The sequence below is a fragment of the Drosophila melanogaster genome, chromosome 3L, assembly GCF_000001215.4.
Source record: "Drosophila melanogaster chromosome 3L".
Taxonomy (NCBI): Eukaryota; Metazoa; Arthropoda; class Insecta; order Diptera; family Drosophilidae; genus Drosophila; species Drosophila melanogaster.
Window position 1 is genome coordinate 8,623,935 of NT_037436.4, and position 23,004 is coordinate 8,646,938.

General features: G+C 43.3%; 4 protein-coding genes across 16 annotated transcripts; 2 read left to right on the forward strand and 2 right to left on the reverse strand.

Annotated features, from left to right (window-relative positions):
* The first annotated feature begins 436 nt into the window (after positions 1 to 436).
* Positions 437 to 14,879, forward strand: Zasp66 (Z band alternatively spliced PDZ-motif protein 66). Of its 12 annotated transcripts, none has more exons than NM_168283.4 (9): positions 437 to 749; positions 3,027 to 3,175; positions 3,493 to 3,796; positions 10,649 to 10,849; positions 11,068 to 11,147; positions 11,747 to 11,818; positions 13,505 to 13,664; positions 14,223 to 14,261; positions 14,333 to 14,739. In NM_168283.4, the coding sequence occupies exons 1-9, from the start codon at positions 549 to 551 to the stop codon at positions 14,417 to 14,419; spliced, it is 1,293 nt and encodes a 430-aa protein (NP_729395.2). In that variant the 5' UTR covers positions 437 to 548; the 3' UTR covers positions 14,420 to 14,739. The 12 variants fall into 12 exon arrangements, with proteins under 12 accessions (NP_729395.2, NP_001163385.1, NP_001163386.1 ...); NM_168284.3 differs by lacking the exon at positions 437 to 749 and adding an exon at positions 2,275 to 2,576; NM_001169914.3 differs by lacking the exon at positions 11,747 to 11,818 and having other exon boundaries at positions 14,333 to 14,879.
* On the reverse strand, positions 7,575 to 10,135 carry Cdc6 (Cell division cycle 6). Its single transcript, NM_139990.3, has 2 exons — positions 8,446 to 10,135; positions 7,575 to 8,367 (listed from the first exon to the last, which is right to left on the reverse strand). The coding sequence occupies exons 1-2, from the start codon at positions 10,013 to 10,015 to the stop codon at positions 7,949 to 7,951; spliced, it is 1,989 nt and encodes a 662-aa protein (NP_648247.1). The 5' UTR covers positions 10,016 to 10,135; the 3' UTR covers positions 7,575 to 7,948.
* Positions 14,880 to 16,504: 1,625 nt separating the features above from the next.
* Cpr66D (Cuticular protein 66D) lies at positions 16,505 to 19,650 on the forward strand. Its single transcript, NM_168288.3, has 3 exons — positions 16,505 to 16,910; positions 16,980 to 17,147; positions 19,121 to 19,650. Exons 1-3 carry the CDS (start codon positions 16,620 to 16,622, stop codon positions 19,472 to 19,474), a joined length of 813 nt encoding a protein of 270 aa, NP_729400.1. The 5' UTR covers positions 16,505 to 16,619; the 3' UTR covers positions 19,475 to 19,650.
* Positions 19,651 to 20,981: 1,331 nt separating this feature from the next.
* Positions 20,982 to 22,888, reverse strand: CG13305 (uncharacterized protein). 2 transcript variants are annotated; one of them, NM_139993.2, is made up of 4 exons: positions 22,182 to 22,888; positions 21,815 to 21,955; positions 21,234 to 21,354; positions 20,982 to 21,150 (listed from the first exon to the last, which is right to left on the reverse strand). In NM_139993.2, the coding sequence occupies exons 1-3, from the start codon at positions 22,594 to 22,596 to the stop codon at positions 21,299 to 21,301; spliced, it is 612 nt and encodes a 203-aa protein (NP_648250.1). In that variant the 5' UTR covers positions 22,597 to 22,888; the 3' UTR covers positions 20,982 to 21,150; positions 21,234 to 21,298. The 2 variants fall into 2 exon arrangements, with proteins under 2 accessions (NP_648250.1, NP_001137913.1); NM_001144441.2 differs by having other exon boundaries at positions 21,815 to 22,888.
* Positions 22,889 to 23,004: the final 116 nt, after the last annotated feature.

The following is a 23,004-nucleotide window of genomic DNA, read 5'->3' on the forward strand; positions in this document are numbered from 1 at the left end:
TCTCTGCGACTATCGATTTTTGAGTGCATTGGGCGGTAAAATTCAAAGTTTTTAACGATTAAATTTTATAAATAAATCGAAATTTTAAATGGTTTACTGTCCTCGTAAAAATGTATGTAATTACCTTCTGTCTTAATTGTATTGTTCTTTTTAATTAATTAATTGAAAAACTGTTTTTAAGCTGGTTGCCAGATCTTGTAAAGCTGAAGGCGCTATTGTTTAAATTGTAAATGAAAATGATTAAATCATGATTATTAGATATTGCTTGTATGTATTTTCTTTGCTCAATCAAATTTACTAACTGAAACATCAATTAATCCATTCATAATTCTCCGCGTCTCACTATTTCACTGGATTTTGAATGAATAATAATATTCTGTTTTCGCTCATTTTCTCTGATTTTTTCTCCGCTTTTATTTGATTTTTCAATTGCCTACTAGTGCACACACACACGCAGTCGCGAGCAGACGCGTTCGAATCGTAGAATTTAGCGCATATTTCTGAATGTGCGGAGCATTTCTTTTGTTTACTCTAGTCGCTGGCCAGCAATGACGACCAGCAGATCATCGGCGTCCGCGTCATTCAGTCGACCGGCTTTCTGGAAGGTGCCCGGTTACGAATTGCCCACGTCCTATCGTCCACAGCCGACCCCAAAACCGCCGCTCGTACCGCTGCCATCGCCCTGCAGGCGGCGCAGCAGCAGCGGACTGAAGAAGCGCGTCCATTTTGCCGATGAGCAAAACGTGGGGGTAAGTCCAAGTGGCCGAGAAAAGTGGAAGCCCCAACCCCTTTCAAATCGCCCGGCTTGTCAATCATCGCGCGTGTGTTCTTTTCTTATTCGTATTCCAATGTATTTGTGGCCCCAATTCACAACAGGCCGACTCAGAAATCAGTTCAATAACATTTCGCCCCTTGCGGCTCGTAAATTTGTCAAGCCAAATCTAATTAATTGGCCACTGCTGCACTTTTCGGTCAAGTAAAATGGCCCAAAAAAGATGGATGGATCTATATTTCCATTGGCATGACTTTTATACCATTCGCAAGACGTTGGGTGAAGAATTTCGAATGATTTACAATCCGCTCAAGGCTGATCTACAGCAAAAGTCACCGTAAAAACATTACACGAATTCCAATTGAAAATGAAATGAAAACAATTCAAGCCGCAAATAGTAAAAACATTTCAAGAGCCAGCCAAAAAGTGCCGAAATCAGAATGTATAAAATTAAAAATGAAATGGCAAGCCATATATTGTGTATATATTCAGCGAAAAGCCAAAAGGCAGGAAAAGATTTTTCCGCTGTAAACAGTAAAATTGTTGCCAAAATCGAGAGGCAGACAGAATGTTTAATACAAACCAACGTCCTTCAACCGTTGACCCGTTCATATTGCGTATACGTCACGTTGGCCGTAGACTTTTCCATTGACTAATGCATTAAAAATCTAATATGATTTGCTTATTTAAATTGGGCAAGAGTGTCGAATTGGTTGTTGCAGTTGTGCTAGTACCGCCTCAGTAACTAAAACTAATTACACTCTCTCTTGGTTGCCTCATCGTTCGGCAAACAAGTCGGAGAGGAATAAAACACTAATAAAATAGTCGAAAATGTCGAGGAAAAACAGATGCCTAGATACTTGATTTTTATGCTTTTTTGCATCAGGCGAGCTAGCTCATCAAAGCATTCGCCTAGATGATGATATGTGGCATTCATCTCTTCAGGGTCAGCGTGCAACTGGATCAAGTGCTGCCCTAAAATGTGGTCAACGAAATGCAGAATGCCACAAATGCAGGGCACACGTCGAATTAAACAATGGGAACAATGTGGGAAAAGGTTTGAGTTTGTGGTGGCTTGCGGATGCTCTTCGCGATTTGGGTATATATAATAATGAAAATAGTAAAGCTTTAAATACATGGCACACATGCAAGCAATCATGTTTATTAACACTGCGTATGCGTAATTTGATATGCAGCCGCTTATCAAGTATACGCCTAATTATCTTGTGGTAATTATGAGCTTTGCCGAGGTAAATGCTCCTGATGCTTTTTGAATCCACGACATCCGCTCTGAGAAATTCAGAGTGCTCTTAGCGGAAACCCCATTTAACGATTAGGATTCGCCAATCGAATTCATGTTTCTCAGCATGTAGTCGCCGTTGCCGGCGGATATAAGTTGTACATGTATGTACATATGTGTATGTAAGAAACAAACTTGTGGCGCAGTGTACTCTGCTGCCGCTGCTGTTGCTGCAAAAAGGAATACGAATTGTATTTTAAAATTAGTACTTGAGCAGCTTTGCGATCGAACAAAACGCTTAACGGATTGCAATCGCGCGCCGCCTGCGGCTCGGCCAGAAAAGGCCAGAAAAAAAAATAAACAATAAAAAATAAATATATATTTTCGGGATAAACCATCGCTGGATCGGATGAGCGTCTGATCTTCCAGTCTATCTTCAACATCAGGATGAGCCCCAAGCTGCATGAGTTTGCGGTGGTGCTACTGCGCGATGGTCAGGCCACGCCCTGGGGCATTCGTTTGGTGGGCGGCAACGATCTGGACACGCCGCTAATTATCACCAGGGTAAATGGGCGTTATATAACCAGAGAGACTGTCGCCTTGTGGTCGCTTGTGGTCCATTCATCAAAATTGAGCCAGAGAAGAAATGCCTGAGGAAAAGCGATTGGCCTTTGTGCCCCGCATGCCGCTTTGTTCTCAGCGCCCAAATAAACAACAACAAATCAAAATAGCGAAACGGGCACAGCAACAATAAACGCTGCAGCGTTGCCAAAATGCGACGCCAGTAAAACTAATTGAGGCGCAACCGAATAGTCGAAGAAAATTTCCACTTTTCCTACCTACCCCCTTTTCACTGAGCTGCGATGTAAACACACACATTTTGGCGATCATAATTCTGTCTGCATCTATTTAGGCACCCATAAATCTGTGTCAAGGTTGCAACCAGCCCGTTGCACCCTATACTATGTGTGTCTAATGACCTTCCCACCTCCTTTTCCACCCCACCCGTTGCAGGTGCAAGTGGGCAGCCCAGCGCATGGCGAACTTCTAAGAGGCGACATCATCTCGAAGATCGGCGAGTACGACGCACGCGACCTGAGTCATGCGGATGCACAGCAGCTGTTCCGCGGCGCTGGCAACGAGATCCGCCTGGTGGTGCACAGGTGAGCCAGGAAATCCGTGTATCTGCATCAAAGATACCAATCAGTTCCGTATGTTTAACATCAATTTCTTCTACGAGTGTCAAGTGTATTGAGTAAAGAGAACACCTTCATTTTAGTTTTCTGTTTTTTAAACAGGGCTTTTATCATCATAAAAGTTAGTTGATTATAGTCATAGTATAAAAAACTTAACTTAAGTTTTACTCCATTGCCAAAAGGAAACCTTCGTCTTGGATCAATTTGCACTAAGAAACGTTAGGAACTGATTTTTCTTTTGTATGGTCTGTGATATGACAAATATTAATAATTCTAAATTGCAGGGACAACAAAATCGCCTACACGCAGGGTGCAACTCAGGAGGCAGGTCCTGGATCTCGGAGCAACTCCACTTTGCCGCCGGTCACTCCGGATCTGATGCCCCACCGCGGTCCGTCGCCCTTTTTGCCCGGACCCAGCCACTTTGAGAGGGCCCTCCAGTTGCCGGTGGACACGTTGCCGCAGACCGTGTTTCCCCAGCTGAACTCATCCGGTGGCTATGAGGTGCCATCGACTGTGTTCTCACCCAAGCCAACCAGGGACCATCAACAAGACGTCGATGAGGAGCAGGCGGCCATTGTGAATCAGGTGAGATATTTAAATGTTTTTTTTATGGATGATCCCATTGTGTGTTGAAAAACATTTATCCCGAATGGTATGCTGCGAGTACTGAGATTTTGATAAATCCTTTAGCAATTTTTAAAAATTTTGGATAAAGCTAGTTGCAACTAATAATTGAATATATTCATCATAGATTATTTTACAATCTAATATCTAGGACTGCATCTCATACAGTTATTTTTATGTGAGTTGGTATCTTTTGGATCTATAAATATAACAACAAGGTTGTAATAATATCCAATATTTTCATATGCATAATTTTGTAGTTGCCCGTTGCATACTTTTCGGGAATTAAATTAAAAAATGTGTGTAAAATGAATGTGGTAAAATATTTTCCGCGATGTCAATCGAAAATACCTACGTAAATTGTTTACCACAATGCTAAATGTTTGAACCAACTGGGTTCTATTTGTTGTTCATTTCCATTGTCAGTGTATGTAGATTTTTAAAATGTTCATGTAAAACGCTTTCGAAAATGTAGAAAACAGTTCGTTTTTGTAATTTGAATACACTCGAACGATGACGTCAGCACATAACAATGTTGTTGGTCAAGGTTCCATCGCTTACATACGCTATATATAGACTTCGGAGCGAGGATGCGGGGTGCTAAACAGGAAAAGGCTCGGTGACGCAGTGCGCAGGTGGAAATTGGCTGGGAATCAAAGAAAAACAAGTCAGAATCTCTTACAGAGAACTAGCCCGCCCCCAAAACTCGGCGAAAAATGCCAAGAGCCAAAAACGCAAATAAACAAGCGTCTATTTTCCGAACTATTTCTGTGCCAGGTGAGTGGGGGTGCACGGCGCGGATTTTGATCCACTGTCCGTCCAAAACCTGTGATGCCCCGTGGCAAGGCCACTCAGAACACCTCCCTTCTCACTCCATATGTCCCATTATCCTCGGATGACGCTGCTAATGAATCAAGACACTTGCCAAGGTCGCAATTTGATGTTTGGCAGTGCGGCACCGAAATAAAATCAAGGTGCCTACCTACCTACATGTTTTGATGTTTGACGATTTGTCATACGAAGGTGTCAGAAAATTGTCTCGGGGAAAAGTTCCAGAACAGGTGACCTCCCCACGATGATGGGAGTTGGTCTATTCTCAGCATTATAGTATTGCGAGGGGTTATTGTACTTTGCCTTAACTAATTTATGGTTAATATGTACCTTGAATGCGTTCTATTTGTGTTCGTTAATTTCTCTTTGTTAGAGGCGCGGAACGCACAAAAAACCATCAGTCGGATTGTTTATTGATCGTTTTGTTTTAAACAAGCGCGGGTGCACCAAGAAAAATTCCATTGGTGTGCTGAGAATGTAGCTGATATGTTTTAGAAATTATTAATATTGCAACAAGGTTATGAGAATTATGTTAAGTATATATATATTATTATGAGATATTCTCATAAAAAATATATTTTTTTTTTTTGCTTTCTGTAAATCATTATTTTTCTCCAAGTGCATCACATAGTCAAACGAACTGCAGCCTTCGCAGTAGGGAACATATTTAGCACATGATTCCGTGTAAGTTATGCGTTCCTTGGTTTCTCCATCGAACTTGAGACTTTTCCAACGCCTTTCAAGGCCAATTACACCTGCTCGTGTGTTTTTGGATCAGTCAAAATCAACATCAAATGATATGCCCAATGCCCTGTTCCAATGCCAATTGCTTATGACAGCCAAGAAAACTCAGCATGCCAATGCCAATATGGTTTTGAGATTTACGAACTGGGATCGGTATCTTTGGAACTGTCAGAATTGGTTGACAAATCTGCGATTTGGAAATGCTAAGTGACAGTGCAATTTGGCAATTTGGCGAAAGCAAACTGAGCAAATCAATAATTTAACAGCAGATTTGCGAAATATTTTTATATTCACATTTATGTTGCTGCAGTGGGGCGAAACAATAACCTCGAGTGCGATAAATATTTGTGCCTAATTTTCGAAATACGAAAAAAGTGCTATGTGAAATTGCTCCACAAAAGCAGCAATTAAAACATATACGCGAGATTTGTTATATGTGAATAATGTGAATAATTCTCGACTGAGGCGGCAGGACAAACAACAACATCCGTTTGGTAAGGGGAGGAAATGGGGGCGGTGTTTAAGGTGGCGCGTGGGCGGGAACCGAGGAAAAAAAAAACAAAAATATAGATCACACCAAGTCCAAGTTTATACGATGGTGTATTGTTGTTGCCCGCGTTTACGCTCGGTGAACAGGCTATTTGCACAAAAACATATTTTGTATATTTAGGAAAATCTGCTCTCTCTCTCGAATATATAGGATTTTCTAGTGGATTGGTATGAGTGCGTGGGTCGAACGAACGGCCTCTGACCGTCAGCACTCGGTTTTCTATATGGTGGCTCACACAGACAGACAGGCAGATAGACACTCTCCAACCAATACCGAGTTGGCTATATAGACAAATTGGAATTCCGCGCAGTCGGAATAGCAATAATTCGCCAGCATTTGAAAATTTTCGAATCAGTTGCGTTCGGAATATTGAAAAATAAACAACAATAAGACTCGAGCTCGAGCATCCTTTTTGTAGTGAATCCTAGTGTAAAGATCTCCGATCTCACCAGCTGCAGCGTTGATTTAAACGTGACGAAGAAGCAAGTTGCCAATAATATATTACAAAATTCAAAAAAAAAAAAAAATTTACCAAACAAAAATTAAAAACACTGCGTGATCTTCCATTACGTAATTGCATCTGGCTATAATATCTTTCGTTTCTATTTTGTTCGAATTGAAGGAGTTTAAATTCAAACACAAAACACACACATTGCAAAAATGGAGTACGTTCAGTTCAAAAACGGATCCCCAGTCTACTACAAGGAGCAGCCAGACCTCAATGAGTGCATTCAATACCAAGTAAGCGAGCCAGTGAACAATTAACTCGAATTAAGCCACATATAGAAAAATATTTAAAGAGAAGCCTGAGGAACGCGAAAAGTGTGTTTTGATATATGCACATAATCTTAAATGAAGATTTAACTATTGGTTTTATAAAGGATACTGGTTTAACCCCATTAGAGATAGAAAGTAAAGCAAATCATGCTGATATTTAATTAATTTTGAATTACTTTTAAATATTTCAAATTTCTAAGAACGTGGCCCAATCCAGATGAAACATTTCACCTTTACCGTCAACCGTTTGATCTTGGAATTCAAGTTCAAATGCAAATGGCAGCGCCAACAGACCTGTATGTTTTTCGAGGTTTTTCGCCTTACTGCTCCCTCAGAAATATATGTATTTTTGAGGAATAGGAATATAGAACGCCATATACCTATAGATACATTCATGCATATATCTAGCTGGCCTCTCTGCATATAGCTTATTATTCAAACATTTGTTCGCCTTTCGTCAATACGCGTCGAAAGGCAACCAGAGTTTTTGAAACATATTTTTCATTGCGCTCTGGTTGTGTCGGTGGTGCTCAATGTAATTCATACCACTCAAATGGGGATATTTTTAGAGCAGAGAGCGCAGGAAGAACAACAATAAGCCAGCAAATAAATAAACAAAATGATTATAGAACAAATTAATTTCATGTCGAGATGGCCAACAAAAGCCCACACAAATTCAGAAGCACTGGTGTTAATTTGACTGGTATGTTCTGAAAACGCCTCAGAAAACAATGGCAACAGACTTTCCCTAAGATTTTCACAACTTTTGGCACGACCCAAGATTCAAACTTGCGGCGCAGCGAAAGTGGAAAACGTTTTCACTTTTGCGTTTTATGTATTGCGGAACTATCTAGTTTATTCTTATTTGCTTAGGGCTAACAGGAAGGGGATTCTCTATAACTTATTGGTCAACGGATCGGATTAGAAATAGATTATGGGCGCAACATTTACTTAGATTTATGACACACACAAAGTCTAAAAGAATCGATTCAATTAATAGTCAGAAAATAGCAGAAAATGTCGAAAGTGACCGTCAAATGATATTTCAAAATATTTCAGTGCTTGCGCCAGCCACGAATTTTAAAATTAGCGTCAAAAAGTATTCCTATACATATACGTTCGTCCCCAAGGTGAATGAAAATGAGAAAAATGCGCAATTAACCAGCGGTTTGTCGGGCACACTCATTTCCTAGAGGTAATCGTCCAGATCGTCACTTGCTCAGGCAGGCGGTATCGCTGAGGATCGAGGCGATCAGCTGCTTGTCGCTCAGTGCCGCATGCACCTCCTCCTCGTCCCACTGCAGCAGAACCTTGTGCAGGCGCGGCTCCTTTTTGCGCATGATTCGCAGAATGCCTCGGGTCTCGACCAGATCCACAGTCCCAGTGAACTCCGCTTGGTCCAGGGCCAGGATGTTGCGTTTGGCGCACACTCTCCTGTAGACCTCGTGCAGGCGACCCATACTGATGTCTTTGTTGCGCTCGTTGCGCAGCATCAGCACCAGGGTGCACAGCATTAGCTTTTGCTGCAGCGGAAATGATGCCTCGATGTCCTCCTCCAGATTCTGTGAGGCACCGTAGACCTTGTTCAGCACTGCAGCCACTTGGGTGACCTGAACAGGCTTTAGAGTGTCTGAAATAGTCAAGATAGGATTTCTTTTTAACACATTCTATAAATTTATCTTTATATACTAAAGAAACGAAGGTTTACCTTGCTTTTCCTTGGCCTCCACCGCATCCTTGCCCTCCAGCTGCAGGGCCTTCATATTGAACTCCTTTTCGCCATCGCGCTTCTGCTGCTCTGCTATCTCGACCACTCGTCGTCCAATGTCCAGGGCCCTTCGCACATCTCCACTGATCGCACTCACCTTGGCGGCCAGCAGCTGCAGGGTCACGGGTGGAAAGACGTCCAGCACTTCCGCCTCAGCCAGACGCGACTTGAATATCTCCACGATCTGCTGCTTGGAGTAGGGCGGGAAGTGCATCAGTCTGGGCTTCAGCTCGCACCTTGCATTCAGTCGCATCAGCGCACGATCTGTGAGATCCAAACTATTGGCAATGCCCACGAGCAGTATCCTGGAGCCGGGAAGAGCTGGCCACTCGAAGATCGTGTACAACACCTCCTGCCTGCTGGTGCAGAGCTGATCAATCTCGTCCAGCACCAGCAGAAGCATTCGCTTTGCTGTCTTTAGGTGACGCTGAATGGCCTCCAAGTGATCTCTCTCTGTGCGACCGCTGACTTTGAGCTGCAGTTCGGTGCATAGTTTCTTGTAAACTGCTCCTACACTTGCTATGCTGGTGCAGTTAATGTACACACGTTGCAGACGCTTGGAGAAGTCGGGATCTCTCAGCAGTAGCGATAGGCAGGCGGTCTTGCCTGTTCCTGGCTGACCGGAGACATAGAGGCTGCCGGAAGTCTGGCTTTCCAGGTGATTGCTGAAGAATTCACGTAGCTCTTGGAGCTGGGACTCACGTCCTGGCAAGTTTTGTGTCTCGGCGCTGTTGAGCACTCGTCTGGCGTTTTGGTATTTGTTGCGTGAGGGAGATGGCAGGTTATTCTGTTGGGTTTCCTCATTGGTTTGGATATTGCTTTTTTCTTTAGTTTGGTTTTTATTCGGCTGCTTTGTTGGAGGTTTCTCCTGCTGCTTTTGCGCTAATGGATCCTCCTGCTGTTTTGGCCGAGGCTTTGCCTCGTCCTTGGCTTGATGTTTCGGCTGCTGCTCAGCCGTTTCAGTCTTGTGTGTGGTCGCCTCCACCTCTTCCTCCTGGCGCTCGTCGATGCTGAGTCTGTCCAGCAGCCGCGAAGGACTGATCAGGTGCTGTGGCAGTGGCTGCAACTTCCTCTGCTTCGGCGGCGATCCATGAAGCGGGTCCACCTCCGAATCCTGTTCGCCCTCCAAGAATCTAGCGGTGGCCTCACGGTTTTCCTCCTCACGTTTGGCCCGTGAACTGCCAGCTGATTGGACTGTTTTCTTTGTGCTGCGTGGCGTCTTTGGCAGCTCCGATTGAGCCACCTGCACTTGCGATGTCCTGCGCCTGGAGATCTTGTCCATTTTGTTGAGCACGTTGCGGTTCTCGTTGTTCTCTGAAACGGGGCTGGTCAGGTCATAGATCGCCGTCACCACCTCCTCCTCCTCGTCGCTATCGGCAAGCACTTTTTTCGGCTGCCTGCGTTTCCAAACTTCCGAGCGACGCGGCGTCTGCGTCGACGGCGGCAGCGGAGAGGCGGCGGTCGCTTTGCTGATGCTACTAAGGCGCGTGGAGCGGCGTACGGCAGCCATTCTTTAGCTTAGTTTATTGATCAGCAGTTAGTTACTATTAAATACGAGTTAAATAAGCCACAGCGTGCGTTACAATTTTCAGCTGGCAGTCACAGTTAAAAAAGCGCGCAAATTGAGTTTGCCATTCGCCACGAGCAACAGCTGATCAAGCCTGGTCTGGTCATCTGGCAGCTCTAGCCCAGAGCTGCCTATTGTCGATCGCCTATCGATTAGGCGCGCATAGTTACAACATTTCAAACAGCAGTCCGCCTATATTGAATTACTTACATACTCGCGTGTGGACGGCCTGGTAAAAATAAAATGGTCCGCGGCAGATAGAAAACACAAATCGCTGGACGTTGAACACGCTTACGTAAGCGCCTAAAAATATTTCCCCTGGCTATGGGATATTTTTAAAGTATATAAACGGGCGCACATAAAATGGAATTTAGATATAGCGAAAAAAATTATGCACACACACGCTCGAAGGAGAAATACGTAGCACAGTGGGCAAAGATCTGGTGATTTCTAGAAACTCTTTTAATCTCTGTCTGATTTATTTATATTATCATTTGCCGCAACGGCTGGTCGGCCAAATGTGTGCCCCATTTCGGCGTAAACAAAGTCGTTAATCTTCACCGATCCGCTTTCCAGCCCTACCGTACAACTCCGCTGGTCCTGCCCGGCGCCAAAGTGAAGAAGGATGCGCCCACGACAGAGTCCTACTTGAGGCACTACCCCAACCCGGCTGTGCGCGCCCACCCAGGACACGACTACCATGACAGTATCATGAAGCAGCGCGTGGCCGACACCATGCTGCACAAGGTGGTCGGTTCGGAAGCCGACACTGGCCGCGTAAGTACAGGGGACTTCTTAAAGTCACACCCACATAATGGAAAATTACAAAAACTAGAGTTTTCTACATTTAAAATTGATATTTTCAATGTTAACATTTCGAATTCGTGACCTGTAGTCTTTGTTCTAATCCTGTTACGAAATTGATTGTATTTAATTTAAGTGTAAGTTGTAATGGGTTTTACTTACATTTGTGTACATATATCCCCCGATTTTAGGTCTTCCACAAGCAATTCAACTCGCCCATTGGCCTGTACTCCAACAACAACATCGAGGACACCATCAGATCCACAGTTCCGTAAGTTGTCACCCAGAAATGTACCATCTGGAAACTCCTATGCTTAGCTCGATACAATGAAAAAAAAAAAACACTAATATATGAACTTTTGGAATTCGCTTGTCAAATTGAACTTATAAGCCTATGAATTACGCTACATATTCTTTGGATTTTGCAATTTACGAATAAACCTGCGTAGAGTTCTTCGAAATTTTTGATGCAGCTTTTCTTTTTGCCAGAGAGACAGAGAGAGCCACTCGAAATGCGCCAAGTAGCTTGAAAACTAATAAAACGAGTCACGAACACACGGTTACGAGTAGCCTAAGGTCCACATAACCCGAAAAATTGGTTCCTGGTTAAGCTGCGGCCATAATCCACTAACCCAAAAGCCACAAAATCAAAGTCGAAACGAAATTTACTAAACCGATGCACACACGAAATGAGAAACACACACAATTCGAACATACGATTGAACACGAAAACCAGTCCATAGATGTTGTACGTACTACTTACTACTGCCTACTGCCGGATCTCTGTTTTACATGCATTTATATACATTTACATATATAAATATACCACTCTCTATATATCCTATATATATTCTATGTATATTGTTGTAGCTTCGCCACAAGCGAAAGCAATCGCTTGAAGGACAGTCCTTTGCATCGTCCTTTGCCAACAAAACTTAACGGGTAAAAGTAAATTCATATCTTGAGCACAGCCTGATTTCGTTCTTTGATTGAATCCTTTCACTTTCACTTTCACTTTGATATGGAAAGCACAATGAGCAAGAACGTGGAATTGTACCTGAACTTGCCTTGAGACAAATTAAATTGAATATGAGGAATGTTTGCCAAGTTTCCCGTGTTTTCCCCTGCCTGTCTGTACAGACTAACCCTCGATTATTGTTGTCTCCCGCAACCTGAACAACTGAACTATATATGTAGTTTCTAAGAACCAGATACAATATCTATGTCAGAACAACAGAAACAACACGACACGAGTCCAAAAACCCGAATGCATGTGCTCTGCTGTCTACGAATATGTGTGTTCCTTTTTTTTCTTCTTCCTAAAAACGTCCTATTGCAAAGAAAAGCTCAAATGATCTGAGTCTGCGCTTAGGAAATCATGCTATGTAAATATGTGTATTTCTGGAAATGATCTTCACCGAAACCCCCAGCGAACGTTGTTTGTCTTGAGGCTTTTCAGTTTTGGTTTTTAGGACATATGTAAGTTTAAGGTATGGCAAAAGTGGCGTAGGTGCATCGGTAAGAGTTTTCAGTGGGTAGATCAGGTGCTGTTTCCATAGATTAACCAAGTTCAACAAATAAACGAACCCTAGACCACTCTACCACTCTAGCTCTTAGTTTCTGATATGCTTAGAACATAGCTGCACGATTAATGTTAGAATTTTCATCGATCTATCTTTCCTGGAACAAAAACGTATTATTCTGGAGCAACAAAAGCAAAAAGACCAACTGGCAGAGCAACAACGTCAACAACGCCAGCATCAACTGCAAATACTCTATCAACAAAACAAATGATCAATCAAATAGTAGCCAAAAACTGAACCCACTTCTAATAGACTATGAGCCAAATACCCTTTCCCAAGACCCCTGCTAAAAGTCCTTCCCGTCCACACTTCTTTCCGACCCACCACCCCAAAAGACTAATCCGAAACTAAAAGACGTTTGCTGAATTATATTTACGAACTGTTTGAAAGACAGCACTGAAAGTTCCTATTCTTGATCCCCATCGCTATCGCAACCCATCCAGTATTAACCGAACGAGACTAACTAACCACCCTAATCCCGCCCGATCTCAAGGCTTCGACTCATCCGATGATATACATACATGATAATCTCAATATAATCTCGCACCTTGTTATGCAGTTCTGTTTGATTACTCTTAATAATAATAATAACTAGATTGTAAGGAATTTGTTTATGAGTTTCCTATTAATCGCAATCCGTTTGAGGAGTGTGCAGTTCCAAGACAACAAAGCACACCTATTGCCCAACAACAACAGCAACAACCAACAACAACTACAACAAAAACAAAATAATTCTAACGTATTTTGTGCACATCCTGTTTTCTCTTTCTATTCTCTCACTACTCTGTCTCACGCTACTCAACCGATGTAAAAAAAAATCAAAAACAAAAAAACCAACATATTTTTTATAAATCTCGATTAACCAACAACAATAAAACAAATTAAAATAAATAAATCTTTTAAAACTTGCGTAACACCAAAACAAAAAATCCAACGAATAATTGACCAAAATAACGGCGCTTTCAACGATCTCAATGCAAACCCCCGAATTACTGAAACTTAATCTCAATCGGAACCCGAATCACTGACCACTGCCAACGAGCAGCTATAAGAAAACTGTCCAGTACGATCCCAGGAACAGCGAAACCTACAGAGCCATTCAAGAAGAGGGCGGCTACAGCAACTATGGCCAATCCTCGCCACAGGAAGTGACCATTCCTGTGCAGACTAAGGTCTATCAGCCCAATAGATTGGTTCCAGGAAAGGTAAGATCGTGCGCAACCGTTCGAAAATCAAGCAAATCTCTCAATCAACTCGAATCAGTCGAACTCAGTTAAAACTTTATGTGAAGGCATCCGACAATATCGCTCGATTCTCAAGCTCATCCTGTACAAAGTCTATCTATTTCTCTCTGTTTCTATCTCGCTCGCTGTCTCTCTATTCGTGTCAATGTAACGTGTACAGTTGATCCAACCGAATGTTAGTCAACAGTGTCTGTGTGTCCTTGTCTGGCGGCATGTAAACGCGCTGTAACGACGACTAACGGGGCCGAAGTAGTGTTACTAACTTGATTTTTTGGTCGATCGATCATCTGCTGGCATCGAACTACACTAAACACATCCATTAACTCCATATATGTGTATATTTTCCAAATCACAAGAAGCACACATCTTTTTGGCATTCTAACACGGAATAATAACATCTAACCGAAGCTCATAACAGTTGAATATTGCATTTAAAAAGTTTTTAACCGAAATTGCTGGATTTAGCCAGAGTTATTAAGCTATATCTTATCTGTTCACTCCATCCAAATGCTATTACAGAAACCAGTATCAGCGCCAGTATCCCGGCCGCCGTACAATGTGAGTAGCGCGGATTTATTCACTGTTAACTGAATGTTATACTAATGATGTGTCTTATGATGGGTGAACAGGTGGTAAACACCCACGATGAGAACATACGCCAGAGCGGCTCCTTCAATCGTCTCATGTACAGCGTGATTGGTGCCACCGAGTACTAGAAAGTGCAGCTGCAACACCAGCGACAGCAGCAACATCAACATCAACGCAACATCGGCAACATCTGCTGCACTTGTTTTATCTCCTAACATATTTAGCGGATTTTTATGAAATTCTGTTTAACTTACTCAATAAATTATATGAAGAACGACAAGAAATTGTGAACCACTAACAAGCTTGATGATATAATGGATTGGTAATCAATTGGCATCGAAATAAATTTACGATATAAACACCACTTAACGCCGCCTCAACCTAATTACTGTCTGCATATGCAATAGAAAACGTATATAAATTAATTAAATAAAAAAAAAAGGAAAGTAAAATTTGGTTTATAGTTATGTTTATGTTATGCTGATTCTAAGTTAACAGCCAGTCAGGCGTGTTAATACCGAGTGATTCTAGTCATGGAATGTAATAGGTATTAAGAATGTTTTAATTAATAAAAGTGACTTTGATTGGATGAAAGAAATGTGTGTGCATTATGTGTTATAAATATAAGCAAGCTAATTTACGTACATATGTATGAATCAGATTTTTATATATCAAGTGTGATCATATGACGTGGAACTATTATGTAATTTAAAGGCATTTGCACCTGAAATTTACGCTTAAAGTGCAATATATTTTGAATCGTACATTTCAACATGCCGACAACGTAATTGTATCACAATAATTTGAATATGACGAGCTCTTTTGTCTGTCAGCCTGCCTTCTTTTAAAACATTAAGTAGGGCCAAACCCAGTTCAAAACCATAGCAAACCGAAGTCAAAAAGAAGTAGCCAAAAATCTTTGCATAACATGACGCTGCAGATTTGCACTTATTCCATCAATCATTCCGGCAATTAAACGTATTTATATTGAAACTATATGCACACATGAGCCGAGAAATGAGCGTACCCATAAATTTGACTTTAATTTGAATGGAAATAAGTCACTCGAGTGTGTGTACGTGTGTAATGTGCATAACAATCGTCTGCAACACATAATGTACTTTCACTTCACGGCTAAGTAAGCCACAAATGTGGTTGGTTTTTCTTTCGATTGTGTACTATTTTGCTTTATTTCAAAGCTGTTACAATGTCAGCGCGATCCCATTAAACGGTCAGCCCCACATTTAATGCCCCGTTTTCGACTCCCCCGAAACGACCTTGTCGACTGCGAATCGATGCAAATTCAGGGCGTATCTCATGAACCATACGCAAAAGAGTGCTCTGTGGCAATTGTAATCACGTATCAAATGTTGTAGGAGGACTTATGGGGCTTAATGCCACCATCACATGATCGCAAAGATCGTATATGCAAAGGGCTTGGGAGTGCAGAAAAAAAAAGAGAAGATTTGGCAATCGGCGACATCGAAGATCGCTTGAACCCATTCAACCGCAACGCAAACGCAACGTCTGATTCAGATACAGATAGGCAGATACATATATAGATAGCTAGCTATTCACAGATAGATGGATACATAGAAAAACGTTTAGTCGAATTTGGGTCAGCAACAATGCACTTGCTGGGTTCGATTTTTGACTCGGGTGTGGCCCTCCTCCGATCGCATTGACCTCTTCTTCTCCAAGAGCCAAGCGATTAATTGGGCATGATTATCTAATGGGAAGCCATCAAGAGAATTGCGTGGAATATAGATATAGCTATATTATATAGACATGCATGTCGAAGGAGTAAACTGCAAATGCAATTTACATTTGCTCGTGGGCACTGCATGCCCTCGAAAGTGTGTGAGTGCATAGCTGTTGCAATGATAAATTCGGGAAAGTTTTCCAATGCTAGTCAGCTTCCTCTTTTTTTTTTTTTTGGCCAAGTTAACAGCTGTTGGCCGAGATCACGTAGGGTTACAAAAAAAAAGTAGGGAAAAAACCTTTAACAATGGCCCAGGTCGAGGGTAGAGGAACTGTGATTCGAACGGAAGTGACAACCGAGTTGGGGTCTTTTGGCCACCCAAAAAAACAGCTGTTGTAAATCAGCCAAGAGAGTCGCATTATGGCCAATAAGAGCGTGAGAGAGCCGTCGTTTGGCTTGCCGCTCGTCGTTTGTCGTTTGCCGATATAAAAGTGCAATTTGGATTCGCAGCCAGCGCAGATACAATTGTGGCTCCGTCGAGGTTTCAGTTAGCGTTTGAATTTGAATACAAGTGCCCGCGTTCCGTCGTCCAAGTGTGATCTAGTATCCAGTAAACCCTTAGCAACATGCAACTCCTTTTGGTGACGGCCACTTTGGCCATCTGCGGCGTGGTGGTCAGTGGACAACAGGGCGTGGATCCCGCCTACTTGAGGCAGTACTACCAGCAGCTGCAGCAACAGCAGCAGCAACAGCAGGCTCAGCCCCACGATGGCACGCCCATTTTCGAGCAGAACTCGGAGCAGACGCAGCAGTACGTGAACTCTGGCCAGCAGATCAGGATCAAGGATACGGTGGCGGAGCAGATCCGGGCACAGCAGCAACAGGGATACGTGGCTCCATCGGTCAGGGATTATCAGGTGGGTTTGCTTACTTACTGTACAAATAATCTAGATGTCTATATTGTTGGATCTACAACCTTTTCACAGCAATATCAGCCTCAGCAGGCCGCCTACCGTCCACCTGCCCAGGCTGCTCCTCAGCCACCACGCAGGATTCAGCAGTCCTCCTACCAGGCTCCTTCCACTTCGATCCTCGGCAAAGGACAGCACAAGTTGTCGCTGCAGCAGCAAAACGAGGAGGAGGAATACGATGACGTAAGTTAACAGTACACGTAAAACAATATGTCCATTTTTCAAACAAATAATGAGGTGCGGATATGAAGAAGTATTAATGAAAAAGATATGTGAAACAAATAGATCAACAGATATCTATGAAACCCAGTGATCAGCTAAAAGTAACCAGTTTAAATCAATTTGCAAAAAAGAAACAAGCTTAATTATTTAACTCAAAGCCGTTTTGATACTTTATATCAAATTGAAATCGATCCTCTTTTTGCGGTGCACCCAGCTGGTGTTCGAACTCACATTCGAGTGGGACTTTCGCGCACTTTCCTTTTCGCTTCACTGCAACAGCAACTGCAACATCAGTGAAAACAACAACAACATAATTACAATTGAAGCATGCAATGGCATTGGGGGATGGATCGGGGGAGGGCAACTGTGACTTGGGGTTCATTAACCACGCTCAGTGTGGCAACAGTGTGGATTTGGCCATGGCCATATGTGTGTGCATCGCATTGTGCATGTTCATTGGCCCGGGTTCGCTCCTGGTCCGGTCCGTTTGGCCACTTAGCCACCGGCGATTGTTTATGGCCTTTGCATGCGGAAGCTGGCGAATATCCGTTACCAAAGTGACCATAATCCATCAGGCTTAATGCGGCGGCAAGCCAACGAGATGGGGTTAAGGTGCTCAGTTGGTGTGTCATCCTATTAGCCACTTAAAATTGATGGCCCAAACAGGATTTGATGGGTTTTGTCAAAAAAAAAAAAAAGTTACATGACAATTAATTTGGTATTTCATCATCCTAAAACTAAAATGCAAAAGAAATTAGTAGACACTAGGAAAATGGAAAACATCATGTGGCGGCACATGTAATGATTAAAACACATCTTAGCATTGTCAAATTTGTAAGAGCTATTATATTAATCATTACAAGTGATTGCAATTTACCGCTTAATGTCTCCGCCAGACAATCACTTTCAAATGCGACCCATTTACCCCAATCCCCACTCCGTGACCATAAGATCTGCAACTCCGAGCCCAATTCCCACAACAATGAGCTCCAATGGACATGGCACGCATTAGAACCGGCTTGCAAACTGGCTTTGCCTTTCCAATTTTTGGCCTGCAGTTCTGTGGGCATTTAAGCTCTTTGTTTTTTTGGTCCACGTCAGGCCTAAAAGGCTACCTAAAATAAAAGAACGAGGAATCGATTTGTGGCCACGCTCTAAAGCCACGATCTTCTTGTTACCTTAACCCAGTTGCCAGCAATCTTAGATCCGATTGTCTTGGCCAATCGAAGGTCTTGCTGCCATTGGATCCTCACAAGAACTAGGGGGAAATCGCACCAACCTTGTGCATAAATTATCCAACGCCTCGAGGTTTTTATGGGTGGTGGTGCTTCGATCGCCTGGTTGCATAAACATAATCCGCAGTCAACGGATCGATCGTGTGATCCGCAGCCGCTGCAACGAACCGGCACTTTGATTCCGTGCGATCGGACCATTAAAATATGCAAGCGGCTCCAAATTACTTTCACTTGTGCGTGATCTGGGATTGGGAGTTTGGAGTTGCACAGCCTACGCGAATGTGCCTTGGGGCGATGACGCAACACCAGCGTCTGGACACGTTTTTTGGGCCAGCCTCAAAAGTGGGTCAGCACCAGGTTGTAGTACGCATTTAAAGTCCCCATCGAGCCCCACCCCATTCACAAAGTGCCCAATCTGATTTTATTTCTTTGCAAAAGTGTATTGGAATCGATACTATTTTCATTGCACAATTTAATTAGTTTTCACTGGCACCCATATCTTTCTGTAAATATATCATAACTTTTTATCACATTTAATTTAGAAATTAAAAAAATTTAAGTGCCTTTCAAGAGATTAATATCATACAAGTGCTAAAAGCATTTGCAATTATATTACTAATTACTCATAAATCATATTAAGTAATAGATTTAGTTATAGCCTCATCTCCCAACTAATGCCTAACTAACAATGTTTTTTAGCAAAACTCCTCGTACCAGTTTGGATTCGATGTGAAGGACGACGAGTTTACCAACTACCAGAACCGCAAGGAGATTCGCGACGGTTCGGTGATCAAGGGTAGCTACTCGGTGGTGGACTCCGATGGCTTCATCCGCACCGTCAAGTACACGGCTGATCCAAAGGAGGGATTCAAGGCCGAGGTCATTCGCGAGCCCACCGACATCGTGGTGAAGATCCCCACTCCCCCGCCGCCGACGCAGTTGCTCCGCGCTGGAGGGCACAAGGCCCAGCAGGAGTACAGCTCCGGGCCCAGCAAGCAGCAGTATCAGCACCAGCAGCAACAGCAGCAGCCACAGTACCACCAGTACCAGTAGGTGATTCGACCATCCAAGATCGATGACTCTTGTCGAAACACTCTTGAAAGTTCCGCAAGTCCATGTAGTTTGTAAATATGCCGAGACTCGATTGGCACGAGATTATAACATTATTCTATTTTATATCATTCATTTAGGTTCGACTTTCTTGTTTAGAATATTAAATTAAAAGTTTCAAAAAACATGAAATGTGTCATGGAATATTTTTGTGTGAGGCTAAGTGATAAGTTCGTTTTTGGTCAATACTCCACCAATGATTGAGTAATACAAATCCCTTTGCTCTTGAAACTCCTTCCAATACTTCTTTCCGGTTTTTGTTAACCTTAATATCTTAGACTCCCCAAATTGAGGTCACACCGATGTCTGCCAACTCGAAGGTAAACAAATTTTATTTGCGTATAAATCAATGTCCTAACCCCCCGAGCAATTGGCAAAGTTCAGAAAGGACGCGGACCAAGAACCCAGTGACAACACCCAAAAGGCAGATCTAAAGACAACCCGTTCGGGCAGTTGCTGACAAAGGCCATCTAATGGAAGTTCTCACAGTGGATCGTGGTCACCGAAGACACGGCTTCGGATTCGGACCCGGCTGGACCGGTCAGACCGGTTGTCCTTTGGGAACTCACGCCACAAAAGCAATAGGAATAGCAACAGCAATCGCATTCGCATCGCAGTCGCATCGCAGTGTCCTTCTGCAATGTCCTTGCATAAATTAGACGAGCGTGTGAGAACTTTGAGCAGTCGAATATCCCCGGCTTTGATGACCTTATCGCCCAAGAAGTAGCAGAAGACGGCCGGCGATTACGAACCGGTTCTGGACAGTCTCCAGATGATGAGTTGAGGTGCGATGACTGACAGCCAGTCGGGATCGCTTCGCTAATGACCCGCATAGCGGGTCAAAGGGCCTGTAACCCATTTACATATGTAGGTTCGGGGATCAAATATTGATCTGCTGCAAGGATCCCGAACATGTGCGTGGTCATTCACGCCGTTGGTATTCCAACAAACAACTGGACATTAGTCCAGGCCGCCGGGCATTTGTGTCATTTGCTTGGCCGTCTTTGGATGGATATGCAAATGAGGCGAGTGCAACCCCCGAGGTTACAAGATAATACCCTCACACATCTTCAACCCCTTCGTCCTGCTTCTTGGCAGACGCATTTACATATCCTTAACGAGCGACCCGCATGATGGACCGACCGATCGACTGTCTTGTCCTGTAAGTGTAAGTAACTGCAGGACATTCGGGTCACTTCGAGGAACCAGTTTCCGGCTAAAGGATGGCCCGTCGCCAGTTGACCTTTTTGGATGGCCCAGCCAGTGCCCGTTGAACTTGTGTAACCGGTTGGACAGTCCACTTTTCCGGAGCGCCGTGAGAAAATCTCACATCTCGAAGATGACCTAAGACAAGAAGCTGAGCAAGCTGCATTCGTATGCAAATCTTTTGCAGTGCTCATTCCAATTTCACGCCAAATCATTGCCCTTAAATAAATAATACGGCAAAATTATGAAAAGTCACGATTTATGCGAGTTCGCATGGGTATGTACAGAGAGTTTTTGGGGGGGATGGGAAAAATGTTATGGAGTATGCAAATCGAGGTCTGATCTCAGAGTTTTCCCTGCGCCATGTCCCAACGATGTTCGCCGTGACCTCCTTGACGATCTGTCCAAATCACCTAAGTCGATCGAGTGGTTAAGAGGGAGAAAGTCTGCCGAATTATCTGGAAATTTATTAAGTTGGCTCTCAAGCTCAACTCACCTCGCCCTTGTAACGATTCGTGCCTCGCTGGGATTCAAATCGCTTTTCCTGGGCCTTCGGATGCTTCAGGACGTGGCCATGACTCCGCGAATCGGGTGCATCAAAGCGCATGAAAATGTCACTAAGCATTGAAATTAAAAGAAAGAAATTAGTACTAATTAATTTTAGAATTAGGAAGTAATTGTAATTGTCCAATTGTTAGTTTTCATTGTTTAAATAACAGCCACCATTTTGTCAAAAATATGTTACTCACTTTTCACCCTTTTTTCTATAAAAATTTTTCTACAAAAAAAAAAAAAAAACTGTTGGCACTACTTGTTAAGTTCGAAAGGGTAAACATCCACCATTTTTCACTAGGAAAATCCTTTTATTTAATAAATAACTGAACCACCACCGTTATTTCGTAATAATTTCACCCATATTCAAGCGAAATTTTCTTACTGAATTGCATGAATATGTATGTTAATAAATTTGTGTAAAAAATGGATAATTGATTTTAGGCATGAAGTGCATGTTAAGAGCTATTCCAAAATAATGAGCAACCACCACTTTTCAATTATTTTTCAACCCAATTAACTTACTGAAAGTACTTGGTTTCCTTGGCACTTCGGTCAGCTGGACTTCTGGTTTCGGCCACATCCGTGTCCAGATCCTTGGCGTACCTCCTGGGTCTTTCCGTTTGGACATTCTGTGAGGGTTGCTGCTGCTGCTGCTCCTGCAATCTGGCAATGCGAGGTGGAATCACATGCAACACATCGCTGGTAAAAAGAGCCGGTGGCACATTGTAGAGTTGCTGCGGCTGCTGTTGCTGCTGCAAGTGTTGCTGCTGCAAGTGCTGCTGCTGCTGCAAGTGTTGCTGCTGCAAGTGCTGTTGCTGCAACTGGTGTTGCTCCTCGACGCGGCGTTGTGGTTGCTGCAGCGAAACCCGTTGCACTGGCAGATAGTTACCTTCATATCGATATTTGGCCAAATCGGCGTGTGGAGCGATGGTCCGCTGCTGGTACTGGACACTCTGCTGCGGATACAGGGGCGGAGGGGGTGCGGCAGGAGCGGGCAACTGCTGCTGCTGGTAATCCAAGCCCAAGGGCTGATAACTCGGCCGATAGTTAATCAGCTGAAAGTGTGGCGTCTGCTGCTGAAAGTGAATCGCCGGCGGAGGAGCCGGACTATAGCCGCCCACAATGGGCGTGGCAGCGGCACCATACTCAAAGCGACGAAGACGCGGTGAATCGTAATACAATTGTCTTGGATGGTAAAAGACATGTGGCTGCTGCAACAATGCCGGCGAAACGAAAAGCAACAATTGCAGGAGGAATATTTGCATCTTTAGCAGTCCGTTTAACTTTCCAATTGGCAGATCCATCGCGTTGCACTCTCGTCAAATTTGTGGCAGCATTTTGACAACAACATAGCCATTTATAGTTGGCCACTTTTCGGGGCTTGGCCAAAAGCCGGAAGTCACTTGCCCAGCAGTCAGCGGTGTGTGAAATCGATCGACGCTGCTGCCCCGGATTGTGCAATGCTCCAACGGTCAGCTGCAGGGCTTATATAAGATATGGCAAATAAAATGCGAGAAAATTGTAAAATAGAAAAAACCAAAAAAAAGAGGAAAATCAGCTAGACTGACGGGGATGAGACCTAGAATCAAACTGCTGGCAGCTGGCGGCCTTAGCCATCATCAAGGTCAAAAGCTTGGGCTATTTAGCATACACAAAAATTGTGTATTTTGGCAAACGCATTGTCAACATCTGGAGCTTGGAACTTCCGTTGA